General features: G+C 57.1%; 1 protein-coding gene across 13 annotated transcripts; it reads right to left on the reverse strand.

Moving 5' to 3' along the window:
• Positions 1-284: 284 nt before the first annotated feature.
• CAMKK1 (calcium/calmodulin dependent protein kinase kinase 1) lies at positions 285-27,799 on the reverse strand. 13 transcript variants are annotated; one of them, XM_070226470.1, is made up of 17 exons: positions 27,652-27,797; positions 20,757-20,956; positions 20,255-20,656; positions 19,273-19,320; positions 18,771-18,824; positions 18,310-18,361; positions 17,932-18,065; positions 17,426-17,462; positions 16,590-16,611; positions 15,289-15,377; positions 11,886-12,085; positions 9,726-9,779; positions 8,932-9,005; positions 7,082-7,169; positions 6,728-6,856; positions 4,639-4,742; positions 285-2,302 (listed from the first exon to the last, which is right to left on the reverse strand). In XM_070226470.1, exons 2-17 carry the CDS (start codon positions 20,760-20,762, stop codon positions 2,230-2,232), a joined length of 1,566 nt encoding a protein of 521 aa, XP_070082571.1. In that variant the 5' UTR covers positions 20,763-20,956; positions 27,652-27,797; the 3' UTR covers positions 285-2,229. The 13 variants fall into 13 exon arrangements, 12 of the variants coding, with proteins under 12 accessions (XP_070082571.1, XP_070082570.1, XP_023509049.1 ...); XM_070226469.1 differs by having other exon boundaries at positions 20,757-20,989; positions 27,652-27,789; XM_023653281.2 differs by having other exon boundaries at positions 285-2,332; positions 20,757-20,989; positions 27,652-27,787.

The following is a 27,799-nucleotide window of genomic DNA, read 5'->3' on the forward strand; positions in this document are numbered from 1 at the left end:
TGCAACAGGCAGGGTGTCCTCATGGGCAGCTCATTGGTCCCCAAACACCCTATTCTTCCGAAGGAGGGGCCATGGGACCTGCCCAGCAGACTGAGCAAAATCCTGGCCTGGCTCCTCGCCCTGCAGAGCCAGCCCTTCTCCCTCCCTCCCTCCCTCTCACTTCCCCCCCAGAGCTCCTCCCACTCCTGTCCTGCTGGACCCTTCCAGGAAAGCTAGCAAAGCCAGCTGGCCCAGCTGGTGAGAAAGAACACACAGCCAGATGGAGAAAATGTACACATAAAAAAATTTTTTTAACTCAAGAAAGGGCTTTTATTGTTTTTAACTCACTTCCTGGGAAGTTAATTTTTAAAACACTCTTATGGAGTTTCTTCATCACTTGTGCTACATACAAAAACAACGATGCTAACTAAAACCCTCAGCAACCGAGTGAGCACCCCATCCCGGCTCTAGCACAGGCAATGGAGCCGGGCCCACCTTTGAGCTCTGCCAGGGCAGGTCTAGCCAAGGGAGTCCCCTGAAACCCCCACCCTCCAGGCCCAGTGCAGAGAAGCTCAAGAACAACATGCAGATCTGTGACTGGCCTCCCATGAACTCTATAAAAGTGTTCTTAAAAAGAGTCCCGAATTATTTGTTAAGCCCTGGGTTACAGTGCCTCAGTGCAGAGGAGCCAGGGAGAAGTGTGGACCCATTGACAACGGGCCGTATTCTGCTCATAGCCTTAAGTAGACAGAGAAACTATATTACAGATGCATGTGCCAGTGCAAGACATGCGAGTGTGCTGTGTGCAGCAGATGGGCACGCACATGCGTGTGCGCGGAGGCGCGACGTACACCCACAGGCACAGAGATGCGCGGGACGAGGGCACTCCTCCAGCCCAGCCTCCCTTTCCTTCTCAACACAAGTTCTCTTGCAATATGAAACCCACGTGGGGGACTGAAATCCCTTGTTTGGCCCATGTTTTCAAGGGAGGTATCTGAGTCCTGATTTATTTTCCTTTGGGGTCAATCTCTTGAGTATTTGGTCAGTAAACGCCAAGCCAGCCAGCCAGGCACTGGTCCCAAAGTGAAGGTGATGTCTGCTCCAGCATGGCTGGGTCGACACGCGTGCTCCAGCGCTCCTGCTCTGAGCAGGCCAAATGGCAACTGTCCTGGGGGGCGGTGGGAGGCCCACGTCCCCATGGCCCACACCCCACCAGGGTCCCGCTTCTGGCGCTGCCTCCAACCTGGGCAGTCAGTCTTCACCGTAGGAATGTGAAAGCCATTTCTGGGGCCGTTTTGGTAGGCCAGTGTAGGATTGGAGATTAGATTCCAGTTACTTCCACATCTGCAAGGCCACAGCCCTGTGAGGCCTGGGCCCTCCGTCAGTGTCAGCCCCTGGTGTCTCTTCTGCAGCCAAGGCTGTGGGGAGCCATGAAGGGAGGTGGGCAGGGAGGTGTGGTGCTCCTGGTTCAAGCCTCTGCTCAGAGCTTCAGTTCAGCCCACTCTCTGGACAGTGCCGAGTATGAAACACAATCCAGGGAGGTCAGTCCGGGCCTCCTGGCAGCCAGATAATGGTGGGGTGTGGTGGAACCACCCAAAGCTGTAGGAGAGCTGGGTACATGTTCCCAAGCAGGGCTTTGCACCCACCCCCTCAAATTAAAAACAAAAGTAAAAGACAACAAAGAAGGAATCTGAATTCTCCAATACTGGCCCCCGCCCCAGTGAGGCCCAGGAACACCCATCGAGGGCTCAGAGACTCCATATCAGCATTCTCGGCAGACCAGAGCTCTGACAGCACCCCCCGAGCTGGGCAGGGTCCACCCCTCCATGTGCGTGTGGCAGCTGAGCCTGGCCCCCAGCAGGAGGCCTCTGCATCGGTGGGAAGCCAGCCTCCACCCGCCGTCTTGGTTTCCTGCCTCCTGCCCCTGGGCCTTGCCAACCAGCCAGCTGGGGTTTCTAAGGCACCACGGGCACCTAACTTTCCCCCAGGATGGGTCCCGCCAGGCAGAGCCAGGCTGTGGAGACAGGCCTGTGGGAGCCCTGCCCTTCAAACCCCAGACGACACACATTCCAATCCTGTCCCTGGACACGCGTGCGGAGGTCATGCTGCACGACAAGGGGAGGGGGGCCGGGAGAGGGGCCACGGTCCCCAGCCCCCTGCCCGCGGGGGCAGCCATCGGCATGAGGGCAGCGGGCCTTTGGAGGCGCGGGATGAGCGTGCTGCTGGGCGGCCCTGGGCGCATGCGGGGGCTCAGGACGCAGCCTCGTCTTCTTGGACGCCGGGGAGCTCTGGGCTCTTGCCCCCTTCGCCACACCCGTCTTTCCTGTTCAGGGGACACCAGGGGCAGAGGGACCTCGGGAGTCAGAACATGCACTCAGCAGGACACCCTCACACACACTCACATCTGTATCCACAATCTCTCAAGTCCTCCCTCCCCCCAGCACCCCTCAGTCCCGCCCCCCCTGCATCGTGGCCCCTTGCTGGTCTCCCCACCCCTGGTCTCAGACCACAACCCTCCATGGCTCCCTACTGCCCGGAGATGAAGTCTAGACTTCCCAGCCTGGTTTCTGGAGCCTCTCACGATCTGACCCAGCTGACCTCCCCGCATCCTCAAGCACCAGCCAGGTCACAGGCCTGCCCTGTTGGTGTAGATAGCCCCACAGTCCCTGGTAAAGGGGCTTTGCTTTGGCATTTTCTGCCTTATTCACAGGACAGAGTCTACCTATCAGTCTTGGGATTCTGTCACATATTCAATCGATCCCTGTATCTGATTCTTCCCCTAAGACCTTTCTTTATAAAATGAACAATGAATGGGTTTTGATATCTTAAAAAAGGATCAATCCCATTTGATGCTATTGTAGAGTTTCAACAATTATCCCAAAGCATGAAAGTCTTTCAAGGACACATGTTGGGCTTCTACGTAAAACCTGCATTTCAAAATTCAACTTGGGTCCCAGAATTATAGAATTTTATAGCTGGAAAGTATGAAGCTCAATCCTCTCACAGTCCAGACGAGGAAACTGGCTTATCTCCCTATTAACATGTCCATAGAAGGACAATGACTGCTTTGCTCAGCTGTATTCTTGGCGCCCAGCCCCATGCCAGGCGTGGACCGGGTGCCGGAGGGATCTTGAGCCTGTGGCTGGCCTGTCCCACCAGTAGGGGGTGCTGAGTCACAGGCGCTGAGCTAGAGTGACACCAAGTCCAGGTTTGCTGGTCAGGGTCCTGGTTACGCCTGTTGTCCCGGCATAACTAGTACCAGCTTCCTCTTTCACTCTCAGAAGTGGCTCTGTGTGGATGCTAAATATGAGCCCCCCCACACTGAGCCCAATCCCAGCCTCGAGGCCTACAGACCTAGAGGAGCCCAGGGAAGACCCTCCCCCAGCCCTGGCCACCCCCCTTGAGAGACAGGGAACTAACACTGTCAAGGCCTCTCCCGGGCCCCACCCCTGACGCCCCATTGGCCAGGAAGTTTGTCACGAGGGGGCAAGAGGTTGGTATATGGGCTTCCTTGAGTACAAGCCACCTCTGGCAGGGAACAGACACCAGCTTGTCCACTGGGATGGGCCCCGACACTTCCGAAGGGCTGGCTCACAAGAGGGCGGCCTCACACAAAACCAGCCCCTGGGCCCCTGGACGGCACAAGAGAAACTACCCCTTCCTGAGAGGCTGAGGTACCTCTGGGAGGCCCGCCGTCTCCCCACACCAGGCTGGGGGGCACAGCTCCCCTACACAGTGGTCTGGGGGGCCTGCCTTCTCCACACAGCAGGCTGGGGGGCCCGCCATCTCCACACAGTGGGCTGGGGGGCACGCCGCCCCCACCCAGCGGGCTGGGGGCCCTGCCTTCACCACACAGTGGGCTGGGGGGCACGGCTCCCCCACCCAGCGGGCTGGGGGGCCTGCCTTCTCCACACAGCGGGCTGGGGGGCACACCTCCCTCACCCAGCAGGCTGGGGGGCCCGCCTTCTCCACACAGTGGGCTGGGGGGCACGGCTACCCCGTGCGCAGCTCCCTGCACAGGCCAGAGTGGGGCCACTGCCGTCCCACTTTCTGGTCCAGGACCCCCTCTCTGCAGGTCTGTGCACAAACTTCAGCAGGCCTCGTTGGCATCCCAAACTGAGTTTTATTTTAGTGGAAGAAGGTGAAAGAGCTAGGGAGGAGGCTGACGGAGGTTTGGGGAAATACTTTTCCGACCTCTCCTAAGGAAGTGGTGAATGCATGTGCCTGGTGCACAGTGGGGAACCCTCAGCAAAAGGAGATTCCTCTTCTGGGCCCCGTCAGCCAGCCTGTCCATGCTGACTTGCTGGACAAGCATTTACAAAGTGCTGACTGCGCACACAGTCTCAGCAATGGCTGAGGTAGCACGGGCCACTCAGGAAAGCAGCTGACACTCCGGGAAGAGTCAGCAGAAGTGCCCCTCCCTCCACAGACGAGCCAGCCTTCTACAAGGAGCAGACATGAGGCCTGTCTGCACACCTCTACCCGGCTGCCGTGGGCTGAGAACAGAGGTGCCAACGGGGTCCTACTCTGAGACCCAGCCGAGCCCCCAGGCTCCAGGCTCAGCCTGCACAGCCCGATGGCAGTAAGAATGAGGAGGGTGCCACAGTCCCCACCCCACCCCAGGGAGCACACTGCAGGCCTCAGCCCACCAGTACTTACGACAGTAAGCTTCCGGGAGCAGACATAGATCGCTCTTCCCTCCGCGCCGGGGGCTCAAACGGGTTCCCAAAGGAACGCTTTCTCAGCATGGACTTGACCAGGATCTGGGGAGGACATGTCAGCATGAGGAACCAAGTCCCCAGGCTCCCAGACACACTGGCAGCCTCCACTCTGACTCCCTGATTTGGGAGCTGCGGAGTGGGCCCTGCGGGGGCTCCCCTCAATAGGCAGAGAAAGGAAGAACATTCCAAGCAGAAGAAACAGCAAGAGCACAGAGGGGTGATGGCTGAGGGTGAATTCTGGGGATGCAGAGGAGCCCAGGGCAACTGGTGCCTGGGGGGCAGAGGCCAGGTGCAGAGCAGGAAGGGTCTGGAACGCCAGGCTGAAAGGGGCGCATTATTCTGAGGGCATGAGGAGTGCAATGAGGAAACGCCTTCTAGCTACAGGGGGCAGGATGGAGCAGAGGAGGAGAGGCTGCTGCAGCCCGGCTCTCTGACCCTGTCCCTCCTCTGGCAACAGGGACAGTCCCATGCCCCTGCCCACATACACACAAATTCACCAACCCCACATGCACAGCACCAGAGGTGCATTCACTTGTTCATTCATTCATTCATCCACTCATTCAATCAACAACTATTTACTGGGCGCCCATGATATGCCAGACACTATTCTAGGCACAGGGGCCACGCTGAGGCCAAAGTTCTTGCCTCCTAGAGCTTCTATTCTGGTTGGGGGGACAGGCAATAGATAAGACAAGTCAGTAAAATATATAAACTGTTAGTTAATGGTAAAGGCTGAGCAGAAAGACAAAATAAGAAAGGGGGATAAGATATGATAAAGGGGAGTCGGAACTGTGGGTAAGAGGCCAGGAAGGCTCGCTTCTCCCTGAGAAGGTGACTTTGGAGTAAAGACCTCAGGGAATGAGGGAGAGAACCCTGAGGTCTGGGCGGGAGCATCCCAGGCAGAGGGAAGAGAAGTTCAAAGGCGCTGAGGCAGCAGGTTTCACAGCATGTGGTTGGAGCCGAGCGAATGAAATGAGGGGAGGACACCAGGACAGTGTGTGTGTTGGGGGGGGGGGGGGGATGGGGTCGTGCAGGCTGTGCAGAGCCTTGCAGGGCAGTCAGGGCTGTGGCTCTTGCTCTGGGTGACACGGGAGGCTGAGTGAGCAGGTCCGAGCTGAGAAGTGACATGATCCGGTCACCAGGACCACGCTGGCTGCTGACTTAAGCATTAACTGTATGGGGGTGAGGGTGGAGGCAGGGGACTACTTGGGAGGCTAGTCCAGTGGTTTAGGAGAGACACAACGGTAGCTAAGACCTGGGAAGTGGCAGTAGGGACTCTGTTGGAGCTGGCAGGTCCTGGGGACCCCAAGGAGCCCCAGAGCTCTACAGAGCATAGGAACGGGCAGGCCTTTAGCCGGCTGGCCCTGGCTGGGCCTGGACCAGTAGGAAGGGATGAAGTGCTCGGTCCAGCTCTCTCTCTTGCCCTTGTGCCTACCCTGACTCACAGTATACCTCAGTGCAGGGCAGGCCATGGCTCTCAGTGTCCTAAAAAGCCCCAAATGGCCAGCAGGGGCTACATTAACAACTCCCAACTGCTAACATGGAACACATCCAGAAGATGAGAAAAATGAAAGTGTGTGAGGAGAATGGAGGGAGCATACAGGTAGAGTCCAACTAATGTAGGGGGCTCTGGGGCCCCTTCTCCAATTCAAAGGCTTCCTCGGCCTTTCCACTCACATCCTTGGCACCTAGTACAGTGCATGGAAGACAGCAGAAGTTCAACAAATGCTAGGAAGGCAGGAAACGCTTCCTCCAGCCACGGTGAATGTTGACACTCCGTGAGGGCATATGTATTTATACATCACTCACTCTCCTCACCAAACCTCCTGGTCCCCCCACCACGAGGCTGAATAAAGCGACATCCTTCCTCATGGGCCTCCAGCAGAACAGTGGCCCCCCCTAACCCAGCACTGGGGCTGGCAAACCAGGTGGCCCTGTCCCCTCACTGGGGCCCAGCACAGAGCAAATCTCAGGCAATGGCCAGGCCCTCCCAGGACCAGGGAGCCTTCTGCCCCTGACCCTCTTACCACCGTGGTCCAGCTGGGGATGAGCTTGACCGAGTTCTTCACCTCCTCCTCGGTCACCTCCACCATGCTGCAGTGCTCCTCCTCGGAGGGAAGGGGCTCCTCCCCATTTTTGGTCACCCAGGGGTGCAACTGTGGAGTCGGGAGGGCGGGGAGGAGTCAGGGCCACAGGCAGAGACACCCATTCAGCAAGGGGCACGGACACTCCACCAGCAGTCCCCTTGAGGGGTCCAAAGCCACAAATCCCAAACCCAAACCCAATAAACATATGTTCCAGTGTAGGGCTCTCTAGAAGGGGAAGCAGGCCTATGTGCTGTGGCCCAGCCCAGCCCAGCCCAAGACCTCTGGTTCCCCAACCTTGATGTCTGGCACCCCAATTCTTGTTCCAGGATTCTTGTCTAGCATCTTCAGGATTAAGTCCTTGAGCTCCTCGCTCACCTTTGGCCTAAAGAGGGGGAAGGAAGGAGATGAAAGAGAGACAGTTGATGATCCTGTCCTGCCCAGCTCTCCATCCACACCCTGTTCCTGGGGCTCCCCAATTAGCGCAGACGAGGGCAGAGATACACCTGACCCTCATTTCACAGAGAGCGGGAGGGACACCCCAAGGTCTCATGGCCGAAGGAGAGTTTCAGAACAAGTATAGAGATATCTTTCTTTCCTGAGCAGGAAGTAAAGTGGTCTCCCTCAGGGGGCAGAGGCCACAAACACAAACAGAGTTCCCTGGGTGCTGAACAACCCCTAGGTGGCAGCGATGGTGGGGATAATGCCAGAAGAGTCATCTAATGGGACACCAGGGGCCTTTACTCCCACTCACCATCTGGTCCCCTTCTCCACCTGGGAGGTGGCCAGGAAAGATTCTCATTGACGGGGGGGAACCAAGGCCTGAGGTTAGTGAGTTGGCACACTGCTATCCAGAAGAGTGAGGGTCAGGATGAGAGACTCCGGTGGATGGGGGGGCAGGACTCTCAGCCCCTCATCAGCCTGGACTGTCTCTGCCCGAACGCCAGGCTTCTTTGCTATGTACATCCTTGGGGACCCCATTCCTCCAAGCCTGGGGAGAAGGAACCCCATTCTTGGGACTATTGACCTTGGCTGCCTCTGCTGTCCTAGATATACTTAATCCCTTTTAATTTAAAACTCCCGGGCTGGAGAAGGACTTCTCTGGCAGGGGATACAGCAGGAGGAAAGGCAAGGAGACAGGCAATTAGGAGAGGGATGGAATCCAGTTGGCTAGCACTGTGGGGGAGGGGCCGACATGGTGGCAGATCCCAGGGGTCCTTGAATGCCAGGGCCAGGACGTGGCCTCTTCCTGCGGGCTTTGAGAGCCTTGGAAAAACGTGAAGCGGGAGATATGGTGAGACGTGCTGAGCTTTAGTGGGGTCAGCCCGGTCTGATTGTGGTGGCTGAACTGGAGGGAGGCTGGCAGCAGGCAGGCCAGAGAGGAGGCAGCTGGAGAAGGCTGAGGCCTGGACTAGGCAGGGGCGCAGGTGGCAACAGAGCCAAGAGATATGTAAGAGGTGAACTCAACAGAGCTTGGCGACCAGACAGGAAGTGGGCGCCAGGGAGCAGGAGTCATTGAGGATAAATACCAGGATGGTTTCTGACCTGCCCCGGACATTTGAGCAGATGGCAAAAGGGCCCTGAAAAATGAGAAGCCAGGGGGCTCAGGCTGGCTGGTAGCCTACATCGCAAGCAGAACAATGGATGAGCAGGGAGGCCTCTCCAAACAGTCCCTCTGGGTTCAGAGACCTCAGTCACAGAGGAAGGGGCTGGGAGGACAGAGTGGCTTCAAATCCCAGACCCACTGATAACTCTTCTCCGGAGCCTCTACTTTTCCATCTGTGAAATAGGGGTGCACACTGGCATCTTGAAGCCCTCCCATCCCAAATGAGGAAGGTGGAGGTTCCTCATGAGTCGAGGGTCTGCGTGGGGTTGACGCCACTGACCCCACAGAGGCCTTGAGTGAAGGAGCAGTGTGAATGTGTGACCTGGCCTCAGAGTCCCCATCTGTGTAGTGACATCCTATCCAGATTTCTGAGACCCTGTGCACAGTCCCACCCCTCCGTCTGCTCAGGGCCCTCCCAGGGAACAGCACCCACTCCAGATCTGCAGGCCGGGGCGGGGCCCTGAAAGGGCCAAACCTCTGATGCTAAAACTCAGACACATCTCCCTGAGGGGGGACGGGAGCCCCCTGACAGACGACTCACTCCTCGGGAAACACCACGGCCTCATTCTTGATCTTCCTGTGCAGGGCCAGGATGTAATCATCGATGAACGGGCACTGTGGGGGAAGCAGACAAAGGATGCAGGCCGGGGGCCTTGGCTCACGCTGGGGGACCAGCCCTATCTCTCCAGGGGGCTGGGGTGGGGGCAGCTCTGGGCTCCCCATTAGAGGGGAGGGACCTCATCCAACCTGTTTGGGGCCTGGCACACAGTAGGTGCTCAACAAACACAGACTGAAGGAATGACTGACTGAGGGAACTGTGAGGCTGGGGGTACTGGCCAGCGTCATGGCAATGCCTTCAGTCCCAGGGCCTGGAGTTCAGGAGCACATTCACTGAGACAACAGCCTGCCCCGCAGCACAGTCACTAGAGTGGGAGCACCTGCACACAGGGATCTGGGCCACATCAGTGTTGGGTGCCCCAAGGCCCAGCCTGACCTGGAGCAGGAGTCAAGGACAACTTGTTGACTGACTGACTGACTGACTGACTAAATGTGTGAATGAATGAACGAATGGCATCAAGGGATAGAAGGAGCACTCTGGCTAGAGAGGTGGCAACACCACCAGCGACACCCCCCCTGGGATGTCTGATGTCCTGGGACTGCTTCACATGAATCCCCTCCTAAGGGGACAAGAGAAAAACAGGAAAAGCCTCTTTTCCCTCAGTCTCCTCTGAGCCAGGTGGGCTCTTTCACAAGTCACTTTAATAAGGACACAAGAGAGGGTCCTACACCTGTCATTCATCCTGGCTCCGCTCTGCCAGCCCACCTAGCACTCACCTTCCCATAGACAAAGCAGTACAGCGTGACCCCAGTGGCCCACACATCCAGGGCCTAGAAAGAAACAGCCCACATTAGTCCCCCAAAAGAAACCCATACCTCCTGCCCACCCAGCTGCAGTGGGCCATGGGAGAGGCCATGCAGGGAACCTCCTTCCTCAGTCATGTATTCACTCAACACACACTGCCAGCCACTTGCTCCATGCTGGACCCTGTGCTGAGCACTGAACAGGGCTCCTGCCCTCCAGGGATTCCAAGTCTCCTTGGAATAGGCCCAAACCAGACTGAGTTTCCAACTCAACAGGTACAAAACCTTCTGCATCTACAGGGTCACATTTACTGTACCCATGACAGATGCAGCCCAGAAATGATGATATGCATTGAACTTAGACGCACTAAACCAGCTCTGGCTTCGAGAGGTCATCTCTTGTCCTAATAAGCCACTGGAGAAGCCACCATCCACCTTCTTTCTGAAACCAGAATGAGGCCCAGCCCTCAGGGCACCTCCACGACCCCTCACGCTCCCCACACCCTGGGTTCTAACCTGTGCTCTCTCTACCTTCCCCTTTCTAGAACCCCACCTCCTGGCCTGGTATCTGCTTTCTCTCTATGTGAGTGATTCTCAAATCTCTATCCACGTATTCCTGCCACAGCCGCCTCCTCTGAATCCAATCAGGGAGCACCAAACGCAAGCTGACATCACTCCACAAAATAACAGGCCTGTTCTCTTCAAAAGGTCAAGGGTGGAAAAGACAAAGAAAGGCCGAGGAACCCTTCCAGATTAGAAGATCCCAAAGAGACATGACAGGTGAATGGAGTGACTGACCCCGGATTGGATCCTGGACCAGAAAAAGAAAAGGCATTAAAAGGCAGTATCAGGACAACTGATGAAATCTGAATAAGGTCGACCAATAGGCTTTTATCAACAATGAATTTCCTAGTTTTGATTGTTGTACTGAGGTTACGTAAGAGAACGTCCTTGTTCTTAAAAAATATCCACCTTCGGGCCGGCCCAGTGACTAAGTGGTTGAGTTCACACGCTCTGCTTCGGTGGCCCAGGATTTCACCAGTTCAGATCCTGGGCGCAGACATGGCACCACTCATCAGGCCATGCTGAGGTGGCATCCCACATGCCACAACTAGAAGGACCCACAACTAAAAAAATATACCACTATGTACTGCGGGGCTTTGGGAAGAAAAAGGAAAAAAAATTATCTGCCAAAGTATTTAGTGATAAAGGAGGATACTGTCTCCAACTTAACTCTCAAATGGTTCAGAAAAATGTAACATGCACACACAATAAATATAGCGAGAGACGATGAAAAGATAAATGGGACAAAATGTCAATAACTGGTGAATCAGGGTAAAAAGATATGAGAGTTTTTTGTATTATTCTTGCGATTGTTTCCGTAAGTTTGGAATTATATCAAAATTAAAAATTTAAAAAAAACCTCTACCTACATTCCTGACCTCTCTAGAGCTCCACACCCACACACATGTCCAAATGCCTCTCGACCATCGTCTCCCTGGCAGGGGCAGGGTGGGGCAGCCAGCGCTCCACAGGCGAGAAGAGGCGTGTGCCCACACACAGAACTGCTCAGAAAGCTCTGCCCACTCCCTCTGTCACTTAGGAGAAAGCCCAAACTTCCAGATCCTGTAAACTCTGCCCAAACACCATCGTGCCTCCTACCCTGTGCCCCTCAGTTCTCTTGCATATTCTCTGGGCTCCACCTCCTGCTTGAATTCTCCCCATTCTTCAAGGCCTAGTTCACACCCTGGCGTGTCCAAGAAATATGAGGGGAGCCTCCGACTTTCCCCCAAACACGAGCTCTCCTGCCCCTTTCACCATCTCCAGAAGGGCCGGGAGCAGGGCTGTCTGGGCCGTCTGTTCCACCGCCCAGCCCAGAGCTCAGCACAGAGCAGCAAGCACAAAACATTTGCAGAGAAGACTTGGGGCTGTTTTGCTGGAAAACCAGAGGAGGCCAAAGTTGGGGAGTTTGTTGGACTCCAGGATGAGGCAAATACGAAGGAGGGGACCATGCTCAGCATTCACTCCCAAGACACAAGGACCCTGGCACCCTCAGGTTGGAAACAAGGCCCCATTGCAAGCTATTCCGCCCCTCCACGGGCACCCCAACCCGGCCCAGGCCCTGGGAGCCACCTTCCCGCTGAAGCTCTGGCCGGAATCAGAAATGGCCTCGGGGGCCATGAACGCTGGGGTCCCAGCCGTGCTGGACAGCCGAGCGTCGTTCCCCTCAAACTGGTTGCTGACGCCAAAGTCGGCAATCTTCACATGGCCATCGTCCCCCAGGAGCAGGTTGGACGGCTTGATGTCCCTGTGGATGATCTTCTGGTAGTGCACTGCAGAGAGAGGCAGCTCAAGCGCTGGCCCGGGGGACCGCCACCCAGTACCCCGACCTGCCCTAGCCTGGCCACGGAAGCCCATCTCAAACTCCAGGAGAGAGGGAGCTGGGATAGCCCAGCGCCTGCACACACTCATCTCATGAGGACCTCAGGAGAGAACTTGAGGGCCCTCAGCTCCACTATGCAGTGAAGACCCTGAGGCCAACCCGGGCTGTGAGCAGCAGAGCCAGGACTAAACTCCTAGGAATCTTTGGACTCCAAGTCCAGTGCTCTCTCCACGGCAATCAAGGCACTTGATGCTGAGGGGGGAGGTCAGAGGAAATTGGGGAAAGGGGATTCTCCATAGCCCGTCTCTGGCCCTCCCATGTAGGTGCTGTGTGCAGACCCAAAGCCCATCAAAACCTTTCCCCAGCTCCATTCCCCACCCAGCCTGTCAGAGAAGTCCCTGCTCCTTGGACTGAGGGTAGGATTGTGGGGTGTCCTGCAGAGATACTGCCTCACCCCTAGGGTCTCTAGGCTGATGGGGTTTCAGAGAGGAGGGCACCTCAGGCCATAGGACTGCTGGGATGAACATGGCTAGGGTAAGAGTCAGCTCTCTCTGCTAGGCTGGGAGCTCACCCTGCTTCCTGGGTCCAGCACCGCCAGGAAGAGAGGGGCAGCTCAGGCTGAGATGGCCAGAGACGTCCCAGCCAAGAGAAGGCATTGACCCCGTCCCCCAGCCATCCACTTACAGATTCCGCTCTCAGCAAATACCTTTCCCTGGACCAACAGACCCCAGGGTGTTGGAGAGGAGGGAAGACGAGAAGGGAAGGAGCAGAGGGGAGAGGAGAGGAAGGCTGAGGCAAAGGGAGTGAGTCTCATATAATAATAATGACAAAACCCATGGCCCTGTAGTGACTGCCTCCTGGCACACTGGAGCGCAGAGGCTCAGGGGGCTGTGTATTTGACCATGGAAAGTGGGTTCAAATTCTTATCTCAAACCCTGGCCTCTCCCTTGAACTCCCAGCTCTTTATCCACATGAATATCCAGCAGATATCTCAACGTATTTCTCAATATTTGTCAATAACGTGTCTAATTCAGAACTTGATTTCTCTGTCTGCAACCTCCTACCCCCAACCACCAAACAAACAAAGCAAAATAGAAAACCCCTGCTCCTCCTCTAGGCTGCCCCATCAGGTTATCGGCAGATTTTACCAGCTGCTCAGGCCAAAAACCTCGGGCCCACCCTCGACTCCTCTCTCTCTCAGATCCCACATCCAATTCACTGGCCAGTCCTATGGGCTCGACCTCCAAGATACAATCCAGATCCGAGTAATTCTCACACCTGCATTGCTGCACTTGACTCATCTGTAAGAAGCAGGCCTGGGCTGCCCGACCACACAGCCTCCCCCAGGCAGCCTCACCCTCCCTTCTCAGGACCAGAATCCCAAGGCAGGTCTTCAGCGGCCAGTGCCTCCATTCACCTGCCTGTCCAGCCCGTGGTGCTGACCAGTCCACTCCAGGAAGGCCTGCACCATGATTAGCTGGGTCTTGACAAGGCCTGACCCAAGAGCCAGCTGGGGTTAGCTTGTTTTGGGGGGGGATGGAGGATGGGAGACAATAGGCCCTCAGCTGAGAAGGGCCCAGGAGAGGAATGGGGTGGAGGCCAAGCTGGACAGGGTTGTGCCTCCCACTGTCCATATCCAGGGTGAAATGCCCCCTTCCCATACCTGAAGGCCCTTGCTAGGGACTCTCTGCAAAGTCCTCCCCTCTCTGTGCCTCAGTTTTCCCATATATACAAAGACAGCATTAATCTGAGGGCATTGGAGTGGCTCAAACAAGATAAAGATAGTCCTGTTCCTGTCACCACAGGGTCCTCACCCTGTTCCCCAGGGAGAGAATATGCCCCTGATAAACCAAGCTAAGACTTTAGAGAGATGGACAGCACCCCTGCTCCCAAACCAGGCCAGAACCCCAGGTGTCTGGGGGCCCTCCTCTCCCAATGATCCGTTAGTCACCCAGTGCTGGCCACCCCACCTCCTTCTTGTCTCCTCGCCACTGCCACTGCCCTAATCCAGGGCTCACCATCTGTCACTTGGGCTGTAGAAACAGCCTCCTCCCTAACCAGCTGGCCGCCTCACCCCCTCCGATCCAGCCACCACACAGCTGCCAGACAGAGCTTTCTAAGACACAAATCCCGTCACACCCCTCCCCTGCTCAAAGCCCTCCGGGGTTCACCATACCGACAGGATGAAGTCAGGAAAGTCCTCTGTGGAGGCATTCGCAGCCCTCATGGTGTAGCCTGAACAGTTTCCAGCATCATCTTTCACTATTCTCCACCCCCACCAGATTCAATCAGATCGAACCTCTCCCCATTCTCAAATAGTACACGCCCACTCCGCTCTGGCCTCTGCTACGTAGTTCTCTCTGCCTACTCTACCCTCTCCTACCCATGCCTCAAACCTGGCCAATGAACCCCTCCTCATCCTTCAGGACCCTGGTCACAAGTGGCCTCCTCCAGGAAGCCTCCCTTGACCCCTCAGCACTCTGACAGCCCCTGTGCCTCCCCAGCCTCGGCAGGCACTGCACTATATTATCTTCCTGCTCAGGTTCCTGTCTCTCCTACCAGGCTGGGAGATCCTTGAGGTCACTTCTGGGTCTTTGCCATCTACATGCCCCCAGCCAGCACTTAGTCAGTACTCACAAATGAACAAATGAATGAATAAATGAATTCCAGAGAAAGAAGCTAAGCTAACATCCTCCCTCCTGAGCTCTCATCACCTTAGGGCCCCTCACAGTAAACCCACTCTGCCACCACCCACAAGCCCCACGCCAGGGACAGACTCTTCCTCGAGCTGCTGAACAAAAATCTCTTGCTTCCCACATCTCTTGAGGCCCTGTGGAGAGGCCAAGCGTGGCGAAGAACTCAGCAGAGGAGAGAGATAGACAGCACCCAAGGCGCAGACCAACATGGTGGTGACCAGGCACTGCGAATGCCCAGGAATGCCCAGTGAAGTCTGCTGCCACCCTCAACCCAGGTAGGTCAGGAGGTTGGCCCCGCCCACAGGTCCAAGCTCCAACCAGCCCCCCCCCAGTGAAGCTGATTGGCAGATCCTCACTGACTGACAGGCATTGCTCACAGCCGGCTTAGCCTGCGCTCCGCCCCCTCCTGCATCCCTCGGCTGTCCCCAGCCCCAGGGGCAGGCAGGCCCTCACTCACAGTACTCAAGGCCCAGGATGATGTCCCGCAGGTAGAGGCGGGCTTGCTCCTCAGGCAAGGGCTTGTCACAGGGCACCTCCATGACTGGCCTATGGGGAGCGAGGGAGGAGGGGTGTTTAGCCAGAATCAGGTGTAAAGGCAGATGGCTGGTGACAGGGAACAGGGGCTGGGCCCTACAGACCCCCCCAGGACCTCTCGGGAGCCCTCTATGCTCAGACGGGTCCCTAGAACCCAAGATATTAGCTTCTCCCATATAACGAAAATTTTAAAACACACAGAGACGCAAATATCCCTTTTCAATTATTCTAATTTCAAATAAGCTTTATCTTAATTTCTTGACTTGGTATTCCTTCTTCTAAGCACTTAATTCTCTATAATCAAACAGTTGCAAAGACGCCATTTAGAGCAATGTTTTTCAAACTGTAGGTCCACACCCAGTAGACAGTCGTGGCTACTGCTTTTTTTCCTAATAAGTAGACTCTATGAGAGTAGACATATGAGACATACACTGCTTTGTAAAACTTTGGTTTCAATTACAGATATGGATGGCAATTAAAACTTATATTTCTTACTTTGAATGAAGATCAAAAACATCTGAAAGCCTCTGAGTCTTAAAACGACACCACTCCCTGCCCCCTCCCCAAATTGGGCTTTCGGAAGCACCCCCAGGCAGAGAGACAAGCCACAGCCTGGATTCAAGGCCTCGGCAGTTAGGGCCTCCAGTCAGCCCAGCCCCATGCTCATACTCCTTGTACACTGCTCTGCAAACACCCTGAGAAGGTCAAACAAGGCAGACTTGAGTTAGAACCATAGGTTACATCAGTGACTCACTGTGTGACCTTGGGCAAGCCACTTACCCTCTCTGAACCTCAGCTTCCCCTTTTGTAAATGGGAGCGAATGGAGTCCCAACCACCCAACTCACAAACTTGTAAAGCTGAAAGAACTCTTTGTGATTTGAATACAGGTAAGAGTTGAGTCCCATTTCTACGCTTTTGCTTGAGAAATATTCCTTTCTTCTTCCTCTCCTCCATCAAAATCTTCTTTCCATTCTTCAGGGCCTGGCTCAAAACTACCCCTTCTTCCAGAGGCTTCCCTGACTATTCCAACCTCACCGACCCCACTGGCCTTCAGAGAATCATCCTCCTGGTCTCTCATTTTCCCCACCCAAGACCAGAGCTCCCCAAGGGGAGGGCCTGGCCTCTGCTTTCTCCTGGAGTAGCTGACCCTAAGACAAGGGACACAGGAGGGAAAGGAAGGCCTGGATTAGACTTGACCTGCCTGATCAGGACGGGGAACTCACCCGTTTCTCAGGAGGTCAAACACTGCAAGAAAAGAAAAGAGAAGTAGGTGAGGTGCAGCCAGGCTGGCACAGCAGCCGATGCCCAGGTCCCTCCCGGTCCTGGAGGGCAGGTGAGCAGCTGGCATCCCAGGACAGGGGTCCCAGGGAATCAGAGGAAGTCAATGCATAAGGGTGGGTCTACTATGGACCTGCCTCATCTGATTCTCAGGTGCCAGGCGAGGAGCATCAGCACGGACCCCTTTTACAGGGGGGAAACTGAGGCTCAGAGAAGGGGAAGAAATTTTCCTAAAGGTCACAGCAGATAGACAGGTAGGAGAGGGAGTGGAGACTGAATTCCCAATCCAGAGTCCCTCCTGCCCCAGTTCTGGAGGGCCTCCAAGCCCAGCCCTGAGTCAGGTACCAAGGACTTAAACAATAACAACAACATTACTATCACTGACGATAATAGCTAACGTGTCTTGCATATAACTCAAATCAACCCTATGAGGTAGACACCATTATTATCCCCATTTTACAGGTGAGGAAACTGAGGCACAGAGCTGTCAGATAGACTCTGGGAACCCACATCCCATCGCCTGCTTCCTGCATCTATCTGATCCCCTGGCTCTCCAACCAGTGGGGTAGGAGCTTGGGAATATTTGTTGAGACTACCTGGATGTTCTGAACCTGGTTCAGCAGGGCTGGGCAGGGGACCCCCGGCTTGAGAACGTGTGCTTTCTCTCTGCCCTGAGGAGCTCAGTGTGTTCACATGGCTCACCTGAAGGTCACATGTGTCCCCAGGGAGCTCTTGGACCCAACCCAGGTAAGCTACTTTGAGAATGAGCTGGGTCACTCACCCAAATAGAGATTGTCCTCAGCTGGGTCATCCAGGACCTGGTCAGAAGGAGCAGACATGAGGCTGTGGCTTGGGGAGGCCTGGGATGGGGGTCCCAGGCCTCCTTGTCCTCACCAGCCCCAGGATCCCCAGTGTGCTCTGCAGCCACCCTGGACAATGGAGCAGGAACTGTGCAGGCACCAGACAGATGAGGCCTCAGAAATCACTGACCCCCAAGCCTGGCCCACCACAGGGCATCCAGCCCTTCTCCCCTCCTGCCATAATGGGGGGCTCATTTCTTGCCTCTGGGGCAGCCCCTCATGCTCAGTAAAACCTTGAGGACACCCAAGACCAGCCTGAACTAACCCCTGAAGCTTCCCTGTAGCCCCCACCCCAAGTCTGGCTCTGCCCTCCAAGGCCTCAGCCACATCTCCCTGGGCAGGATCCCTGGGTCTGTGCTGAGTGCCCCCAGGACCAGAGGCTGCGCCACAGGACTCGGGCATGGATCCCCACCCGCTCACCACCTACCTCAATCAACTTGACCACATTCACGTGGTCCAGCTTCTTCAGGATGGCAATCTCCTGGTATACCCGCTCCAGGGGCAGCAGCTGCTTGGCTGGTCCTCCCTGGGTAGCCTGGGACCCTCTCGGGGGAGGGCGACCTATGACCAAGAAGGGGAGTCAGGCCCCTGTTGCAGGAGGCTGGGCCTCATCATGGTCCTGCAACCAGCCTCAAGCAAGAATCTTGCAAGACTATGGCCTTGTCCCCAATACACCAAGCATATTCCCACCACCAGGCCTTTGCTCATGCTGTCCCCCCTCTATCCCCTGTACCCCCTACCCAGGTCTCCTCCTCCTCTGCCCCCAGGCTAGGAGTCCCAATCACAGGACCTGACAGATACATACGTGGAAAGCCATACTGCTTCAGTAACTTCTTCTTGGAAAGAACTTTCATTGCCTGAGGAAGGAGGACAGAAATGTCACTCATGTGCAGCCACCAGGCGCTAGAACAGGCTGTTTACATGTGGACTGAGGTCCAGAAGGGTACAGTGGGCATCGGCCACTGGCACTGAGAGTATGGCCTGGATGTGGTTAAGCTGGGTTAGGAGGAGGCCATAGCTGAGTCTAGACCTTACCCCTATTCTCCCAACAAGCCTTTCTGGAGCTCTCCCCTCAGAGGCATCCACCCTCTGCTTGCCTATTCCCAGGGTCAAGAAGCTCACTCCCTTTGCATACCCCTAGGGACAGGGAGCTCACTCCCTTCAGAGGCAACATTGTCCTCTGACTTCCCAGCACAGCTTCTGCCCCAACTCCCAGGCTGCCAGGGCCCAGCTGGGGCAATGCCTCCCTCCTATCCCCAGACTCACATAGTGCCTGTCTTCACTTTCATTGTAGGCCAGCCGCACCACGCCATAGGCACCCTGCAAATAGGCATGCATCAGCCCCACCCGGACAGCCCACTCTCCCAGGACTAGCTCAGGAAAAGGGGAGCCTGAACAGCTCCAGCCCCCTCCTCCTGCATCCCATCTCCATCCCCACCATCAATAGGGAGGGGACTCCTGGACTCCTGTGCCCTGGTAAGAGCCCCTGCCTGGCTCAACGCAGCTCCATGCCTCCCCCAGTCCCTCCGTGTCTTCCATCAAAAACGGGGGAGTCAGGAATCAGGAGTCATCTCCCACCCCCAGCCCCCCACCCCAGGGATTTCCTACAGAGACAAAACTTTCCTCACTTCCAGGCCTGGGCCTTCCTGGCTCTGCCTCACATTCCCAGAGGAGAAGAAGGGATTATGGCAAGCAGAGGATCCTAACAGGCCACCTCCGCAAAGCCCCAAGAGGAGTTCCCACTGCTCCTGGCCTGCCCCGGGCCTACCTTGCCAATCTCACTCTGCAGCTTGTACTGGTTGAGCTGCACACAGTCCTGGGGGGGGGAGAGAGGGGAGCATCAGGTAAAGCTTGATCCAGAGGTGGCCCTGCTCCCACCTCAGGGGCCTGTTCAGGGCCCAATCCTGGCCCCAGACCCCTCACTTCCAGACCCCAGCTCTCATCAAGCTTTCAAGTTTGGATGGGGAAACTTGGTGGCATCAAAGCCACCAAATGTGACAAGAAGCCTTGGATAACGTTTGAAAACATGAATGGTGAGCCACGGTTATGCTTTGCTCCCCAGGGAATGGCAAAGGAAAAATCCACTGATTCCTGCCTGGATGCTGGGATCTGGGAGACCCCAGTCTATGGGAAACTTCATGAGTAAGTAGTTCCAGAAGCAGCTGAATGCGAGGTCTGAATTATAAGGAGAAGAAAGATGAGGAGAGCCTCGGGGACAGCAGACCAGAGCCCTGGCTCAGGTCTGGAAAGCTCTGACAAGGTCTACAGCCTCTGACGGCTGTACACGGCTCAGTACTTGGGTTCACGTTCAGATCTAAGTGGCAACGACAGACCAGTGGGAGCCCAGGGGCTGGGAGCATGCTGTCAGCTTCTGAGTGACAGCAGCCTCTGGGGGCAGGACTAGAGGTGGGGGCTCAAGCTGAGGAAGCCTTGAGGGGCGTGAGGACACATTGTCTGTCTTCAGATCTCTAAGAGGACTTCTTGGGGGACAAAGGAAGAGCCTGTTTCTAAGGTCTGAACTGGGGGTGGGGATGGTGGGACTTATAGGAGGCAGCAGCTGGCTTAGATGGAGCTCCCCTAGGTGGGAAGAGGCCCTATTGGGAGGCAGTGGGCTCCTCAGCACTCTCCTTTGGTTTGGGATACGCAAACCATAAGCTAGACAGCTGTATGGCAGGGAAAGGAGCAGAAAAGGATCTTCCTTGAGGACTACTGAAAAGCTCATGAGCACCCCCCAGCTCTGCCCCACCAACCTCTGCGTCCGAGATGGCCACATGGTGGGACTCGATGGTGGGCCTCCGCCAGGCCCGTGGGGAGATATGGCTGGCAGGCCCTGTGGCATAAGGCCCAGCCCGGGCCTCCAGACAGCTTCCCGCTGGCCGCTCCTGCAAGGAGAACTTCCTAGCTGAGAGGCTGGGCCGGGCTGGGGGGGGTCTTGAAGCACCGCCAGGGATCACGGAGGCAGCTCTGGCCCGGGGCGGAGGGTCCACACCATTCCTGGCAGGCTCTGGGCTGCCATCCGCCTCCTCCAAGTGGGCCATATCGATGGCTGCCACTCGCTCCACCAACTCTGCCCGAGGGTCCTGGCAGCAGAGCGCTGAGCCCCCCTCCATTGCCACAGTCAAGGGGGTCCTCTGGGCAGCCTTATTGGGAACCTGAGAAAAGAGGGCAGAGAAGGCTTCGATCCTGGCCACGGAGCAAGGCGGTCAGATTCCAGGCCCCTCTCCCGTTGTAGCCAAAAGCCGTGGGTCCCACCTCCATGCCTTTGCACTATCTGTTCCTTCTGCCTGGCTTGCCAGCATCCAAACTCAGGTCTGTCCCTCCTAACTGAAGGAATCCAGGAACTCATCCGGCTCTGCTGCACGTCAGCCCTCTGGACCTCAGCATCCCCATCTAAAACAGCCAGTCACGTCTGCCTTGCTGGCTTCACAGGGAAGCAGGGAGAATCCAACATTCTGGAGTCAGGACGGACAGACACGGACATAACACTGGAGGCCCAGCAGCCAAGGGAGAAACAGAGTCCAGGGTCAGCTCAGGCTCCCATCCGCAGACAGCCCAGTGACTCACCAGCCCCACCCTTGACAGCAGAGCATTCCAGAGCTGCTGCCTGGAAGCTGAGCTGGGTGCTGGTGATGCAGAGGCCTCCCTGGTGCTCCAGGCCCACCCACCTCCTCCAGGGAAGACTCCCTGCTGTTCCAGCCTCGCTCACCTCCTCCAGGGAGGCCTCTCCATGGCCACAGGAGAAGGCTCCCATAACTGCCTTCCCTGCCCCAGCAGAGCCTGCAGCCCAGGACAGGGTCCATTAGGGGAGGGGGCTGCTGCTTTATTGGCTGTCAAGAGAGATTTCTCTGCACTCAAAGGTCATTTCTCCTGGTTTTCCTTCCAGTTTATTTGTGTGGCCAAAACGTTTACCACATCTGCTCAGGTTGATTTGCTCCCCCTGGCCTGGCCCTATCACTGTCTGAGCCCCAAACCAGGCCCTGGGCCAAGGCCTAACCCCAGCTTGAACCCCAAACCAACCTCCAACCTCCAGCCCTAGCCCTCCCCCTCGGCCACAACCCTAGGCTGAACCCTGACATTCATGCTGGGACCCCATCTCTGCCCCAGGCTGAGCACTGGCCCCACCCTAGCCTGATGCCCTTCCCCCTTCCTGGGCCAGACCCAGCATCTTCTCAGAAAAAGGAAGTGAGTGGACTCCTGACCCCCTGCCCTTCCTGTCTCGTGGTAACTTCCTCTGTCCTCATATTGCACGTTTGAAAACACAGGTCTCCATTTTACCCCTAGTTCCCCCATCACCTTGCTTTGACAGATATCAAGCAGGCAAGGCTCACTGGAGTCCACTGGCCCCAGAGAAGCCTGGGCTGGGTTCCAGTCCTGCCTGCCATCCTACTGTGGGGGTCCTAAGCAGGCTCCTTCCTGACTCTGAGCCTCAGTCTCCCCAACTGTACTATGGATGCAAGACCTTCCCAGATTCCCTAGGGTCACAGCAAGGCTTGGAGATGGATTGTTGGTAGGGGCATGGTCCAGACCCCCTGTGCCTGCACAGTGTGTTAAATGAGTGGAAGCCTGGAGCTGGTGGTGCTGACACTGACATGCAGAAAGGAAGGAGGAGGGGAATCCAGACTGGCAATAGGAAAAGACATGGAGGCTGGACCTAGAGGAGTGGGGGAGGGTGGTGAGGCTAGGGCATCAAGGAGGCCTCCCTTGAGGATGTGAATAGGGCTGGAGCATCAGGGAGGCCTCCCGGGAGGAGATGAGAGAGGGCAGTGAATGAATGGGGCTGGAGTATCACGGAGGCCTCCCTGGAGGAGATGAGAGGGGGCAGTGAATGGGGTTAGAGGACCAGGGAGGCCTCCCTGGAGGAGGCGAGTAGGGCTGGAGCATCAGGAAGGCCTCCCTGGAAGAGATGAGAGGGGGCAGTGAATGGGGTAGGAGGATCAGGGAGGCTTTGGGAACCAGGCCACTTGCAGGAAGGAGGAAGCCAAGGTTGAAGGGAGCCCTCCAAGCCTGGCCAGCCCACCCTACTCCTCCCTGGGGGTGGCCTACCCCCTCCTGCTGTAGGCCCTTTTCCTTCCACCAGAATATAAACTCCATGGATTGGGGCTCCTGCCTGCCTTGTCTCCATAAAATCACTGGTGTCTGCAGCAGTGGCTGGCACATAGGAGGAGCTCCATAAATATTTGCTGAATGAATGAAAGGTTGCCATAGGGATCATGACCATCCTGTCCCCATTAGACAGATGGGAAAGCAGCCTCAGAGAGGAGACCCCAACAAACCTTAGGTCCTACCCACTACAGGGAAGGATTCGCAGTGGCAGGGCAGGGCCGAGGGCGGGACCGAGAGCCACCTCAGGCTGAGGCCACAGGCTGAAGCCACAGGCTGCCCGAGCCCATAATATTTGCATGTGATTTCCCTGAGGCCATCCTCCTTCAACTCCCTCCTCCCTTCCTTTCTTCCTTTTCTCAGCTGGAGGCAGGATGGGGGGGAGGGGAGAGGGGGAGAGTCAGGGCCGGCAAAGGGCAGGTAAGGGCCTGGGGTCACACAGCAAGTCTGGGCAGAGCCTTCCTGCTCCAGCCCAGGGCCCAGTTACCTGGTTTGGGGTCGAGGCTCTGAAGCCAGGCTGCCAGGCTCCGCCCCTTCCTGGCCGTGAGCCGCAGGCAGGTGACAGCACCTCCATGCCTGGGTTCTCCTCATCTGCAGAAGGGGGTTAACAGCACCCACACCTCCCCAGGTGGTGGTGAGGAGTAAAGGAGTGAACGCCCCGCTGGGCTCAGAACTGGCCCTGCCACTAAGGAAGCCTCGTAAAAGTGAGTTGTTGTTGTGCTGCTGTTGTTGTGATTGCCTGGGACACGCTGTGGCCCAGATGGATGCGCAGGCGGCACAGGCGGCTGTGAGGGCTGACGTCAGGCCCTCCACCCTCCCTCCCGCCTGGATCAAATTCAGGTGACTAAGCACGTCTGCGCGGGAGGCGGCCCCAGGGAGGCCCCAGGTTTCTGCCTCGTGTCCAGGCGACAGGGCCTGGCGTGTGAGGCTGTGCGTGTGAGGGCATGTGTCCGCAAGTGAGAGAACGTGTGCGAGCAGGGCTGTGGGCCTGGGGTGGGTGTGTGTCTGTGTGTGTGGGGATCCACACATAGGAGCCATCTGCATGGAAACAAAAATCTGTTGGTGAGATATACATGCGTGTGTAAGTGTGTTCACGTGCACTGTGTGCCTTTAGGTCTCAGTGTTCGTGGACTCTAGAATGGGGGGTGGGGCCTGCACCCCCTGGCCGCCATGGGAACCTGATTGCAGAAAGGTCAAGTTTGAACTTCCCACGTAGTCACCTGTCCAGCAGCCTGCAGCTGCCTGCTGGGCTGGGCTGTGTGTCCTGTGCAGGACCCACTCCCTCTAGGGGCTCTCTCCAGACCCTCCCCAAGCCGAGGCCTCAGGAGATGCTTTGTAGAAACGACTCAGCAAGGAACTAGGGGCCACATGGGCAAACAGAAGGACGGACAGACAGGCTGGGACCCAGGCCCAGAGCAGAGCAAGGACTCTACGTGCATGGGGAGCCTCCCAGGGACCAGCCTTGTCCTGCAGCCAAGAATGGCCAGACTCAGGCCCCACTCACCGGGAAAAGCTACCCCAATCCTGTCCTCCCAGACTCGGGCTGTGTTGCCTTGAATAAGTCATCGAGCCTCTTAGAGCCTCAGTTTCCTCATATACGAATTGGACACATGGCTACCATCATGCCAACTCCCAGGACTATGGAAGGAAGTGGATCAGACTGTGGACATGGAAGCAGTTTCTTCCTGAGCGATGTGGAGCTCGGATGTATCTGCCTCAGGAAGCCACTGGGAGAGAGGCTCAATGTACAAAATACAACCCCGTACCTGTCCCCCGGCTCCAGGATAGCCTGGCACATTCCTCCCTCAGGCTCCTCCTCATAGGCTATGCCTCCTCATCCCAAGTGTCTGGCTACTCCCAAGGGATGCAGACTCTGGCTCCAGATGCCAGCTTCTGGATGCCTGGCCTCCTCCTCAGGACATGCCCCATCCAGCTGGATCCCTCAGAGGAGGTCCAGAGAAGGACAGAGCAGGCATATCCTGCTCTCATCCAAGCTGATTCAAACAGCCCCTCCTGGGATGACTTCAGGCACCACTCAGGACTCACTCAGAGTTCTGGAAGGCTGCTGTGACCCTCAGGGCCAGGTGGATCAGGGACCAGCTACCATCCAGGTAGAGAACGCAGCCCTGACCAGCAGAGGACTGGCCGGAAGGGAAAGCTGCAAGGAGGTGGACAGCCAAACACAGAAGGTGGCCCTGACATCGCCAGGCTGCCTCGCAGGAGCTGTGTTTATGCTCCTGACAAGTGTCTGGATGGCCCTGGCAACGGGTGCCCTCCGCGCTCCTGCCCCCGCTGGGATGAGTCAGTCCCCTCGAGGGAGGCCCAGGCGTCTGGAGCCAAGTCATGCTTGAGGACGCCTGCTGTGAGGACGCCCCCCCTCCATCCCCAGGGAGGCCCCAAGCACAGCGGTGGGCTCTGTGCCTGAGTCAACACAACAACTCTCAGCGCATCCTCAGCACATCTAGGCTGATGGTCTCCAGGCCTCACTCTCTCCCTCTGCTCCCCCTCCTCCTCCAGGCCAGGTTGGCGCCTCCAGCCCGACCCTTTCCAGCCAGCTGCCTCCTCTCTTCCATGTTCCTGAGCAACTCAGACCCAAGAGGGCCCAATTCAACTCAGCATTTCCCCAAGTCTGCTCTTCCTCCTCTGTCCCCATTGCAAAGAGGGTCCCACCATCCTCCCAGTTCTCCCAGGCCAGAAACCCAGGACCCCTCCTTATCCCCGTCTTCTCCCTTTCGCCCATCCTTGCTCCCCCCAACCCCACACTTACTCTCTACTCTGGCCACACCACACTACTCACAGCTTCCCAAACTGCAGACTCTGTTCTGCTGCCAGGGCTTTGTACAAGCTGTGCCTTCTGCCAGGAACACACCTCCTTCTCCTTTGCTGCCGGGGGACAGCTCAGATATCTCCTTTGGGAGTCCTCCCTGATCTCCCCACTGCTGGGTGAGGTCACCAAGTTGAACCCCTTAAAAAGTCCACATACAGACCTCAGCTTTCCTCTCCCACTGCTTGCGCCAGTCTCCCCGCCTCCAGGCTCATGCCCTGACCCCACCCCACCGCATCCTCCACACCACTTGCAAGAAGGAATAATTCTAACATGCAAGTATGGTCACACTTCTCCCAGGCCTGGCCTTCCAGGAACTTGGAGTCTGGAGGACAGAAGGGCAGGAGACCTGACCTGAGACCGGGGGCCACAGGCTGAGCAGCAGCCAGAGACACAGGCTCCTGGGACACAAATCCAGAGTCACCCATTCCTGTAACATACACTCACGGAGCACCTGCTCTCTGTGCCCAGGCTCTGGGCGAGGGGCTGGAAGATAAAGCAGTGAAGCAAAAAGACAAAGTCCCTGCCTTCACGCAGTTTAATTTCTAGCAGGGGCAAGTAGCTGCAGACAAGAAAGCCCGGAACTCATAGATAGGTCAAGTGGAATGTACTATGGAGAAAAATACAGTCTAAGGGGGATCAAGAGTGAGGGGCCGGGGGGCGCTATTCATGCACTGTGGTCAGGAAGGGCCTTTCTGATGCAGGATTTGAGCAGAAATCTGAAGGAAGTCAAGGAGTGAGCAGTGTGGACAACTGGGAAGAGCATTTCAGGCAAAGGAACCAGCAACTGCAAAGGCTGGGAAGTGGGATGGTGCTCACTCTGTCTGAGGAACAGCAAGGAGGCCGTTGTGGCTGGAGCAGAGTGTTCCATGTGTGAGAGGCACCCCACGGCCAGCAGAGTTACCCCTGGATGAGAAGGCCCTGTCACTCACTGTGCCTGGCCTCGGGGGTGGCTTTCTGGAGGAGGTGGCATTGAAGCTCTTTCAGGACCACTGAGTAAGGATTTCAGAGGGGGAGAGGGTGGAATTTCATGCTGTGCATGACAAAGAGCAGTGTCCTGGCTGGGACAAGGGCTTGGCTTTGGGGGGCTTTGTGGACAGAGACCAGGAGGCCTCCAAAGCTTGAGGGTTTTGAGCAGGGGTGTGACTCAGTCACATGAAGTTTAAAACAACCCTTCTGCCTTCTGTGGGGACTGAGGATGAGAGACGAAGGAGGAGACAGGGAGCCCCCAGAGTCTGTGGGCCTGGGACACAGTCTGGCACACAGTGGGTGCTCAATCTGTATGTGCTGAATGAAGGAGGCAGGGCTGCGGGGGAGGCCAGTGCATCTTCCCCCGATCCTCAAGGACACAAGCTGTGTGTGCCTCCTGCACTCCTGGCCCCACTTGGCAGATGTATAGCCCCCCTATGCATCCACTGAGGCCCCGTCCTGTGACCTGGGACATACCCTTCTCCACACCCCCCTGCACCCTCAAGACACACACACACCCCCCTCCCCGGGGAGACGCACGCCTATGTCCGCGTGACCCGCCCTCACACACCACTCCAGCCTGTAAAGCACCCCCCTCACACACACAGGCACACTCCTGTGTCCACGTGACACATGCACACCCGCCTCCAAACACCACACACAGCTCCACGCGCACGTGTGCACCCTCCGAGCCACCAGTTCTGTGCCTGTGGAGCCCCAGAAGCCGCAGCACCCGCCTCCGCTGCCCCTCCACCCCCAGCCAAGGGAGGGCTGCGCAGCTAAAGCCACGCGCCGAATATGTCCCATTCATCCCCCCGCCCCCAGCTCTGGAAGGAAGATTCACGGCAGGAGCGTGTAGGTGAAGCGCTCCGCGCTGATCCACACGTGGGTGCACCACTCTGGGCCCACTCCGCATAGACACGGCCTCCCACCCAGAGCTGGGGCGGGGGTGGGTAATGCGCCCGGTGTGGACGCAGTCCCGCAGACTAGAGCTGGGGAAGGGACGCAGATGGCAGGGCGCCCGCATAGATGCGGTCTCGGCTGCCAGCGCAGACAGAAGCACGCTCCGGGTGACACCGCGTAGACCCGGCCCCCCAGACAGAAGGGGGAGGATCCCCGCACGATCGAGGTCCCGGCTGCCCTCGTAGACGCAGCCTCGCAGACCATCCCTCTCCGCTGCAGGTTCCCAGCAGACGTTCAGGCGTTCGTTTCCTCCCGCTCCCCGCCCCAGGTCCCCTCCCCGCCGACCCCTACCTCGGCGCCTGGCGACAGTCTCCGCAGCCCGGCGGGCGGCCAGGCTCGCTCCCGCGGCGCACGCCCCGCCCCGCCCGCCTCGCCCGGGTCCGGATCGCCGAGCTCAGACCGCCGGCGCCGCGGCTCCAGGCAGCGCTCGCCCCCCCGC

The sequence above is a fragment of the Equus caballus genome, chromosome 11 (genome assembly GCF_041296265.1).
Source record: "Equus caballus isolate H_3958 breed thoroughbred chromosome 11, TB-T2T, whole genome shotgun sequence".
Classification (NCBI taxonomy): Eukaryota; Metazoa; Chordata; class Mammalia; order Perissodactyla; family Equidae; genus Equus; species Equus caballus.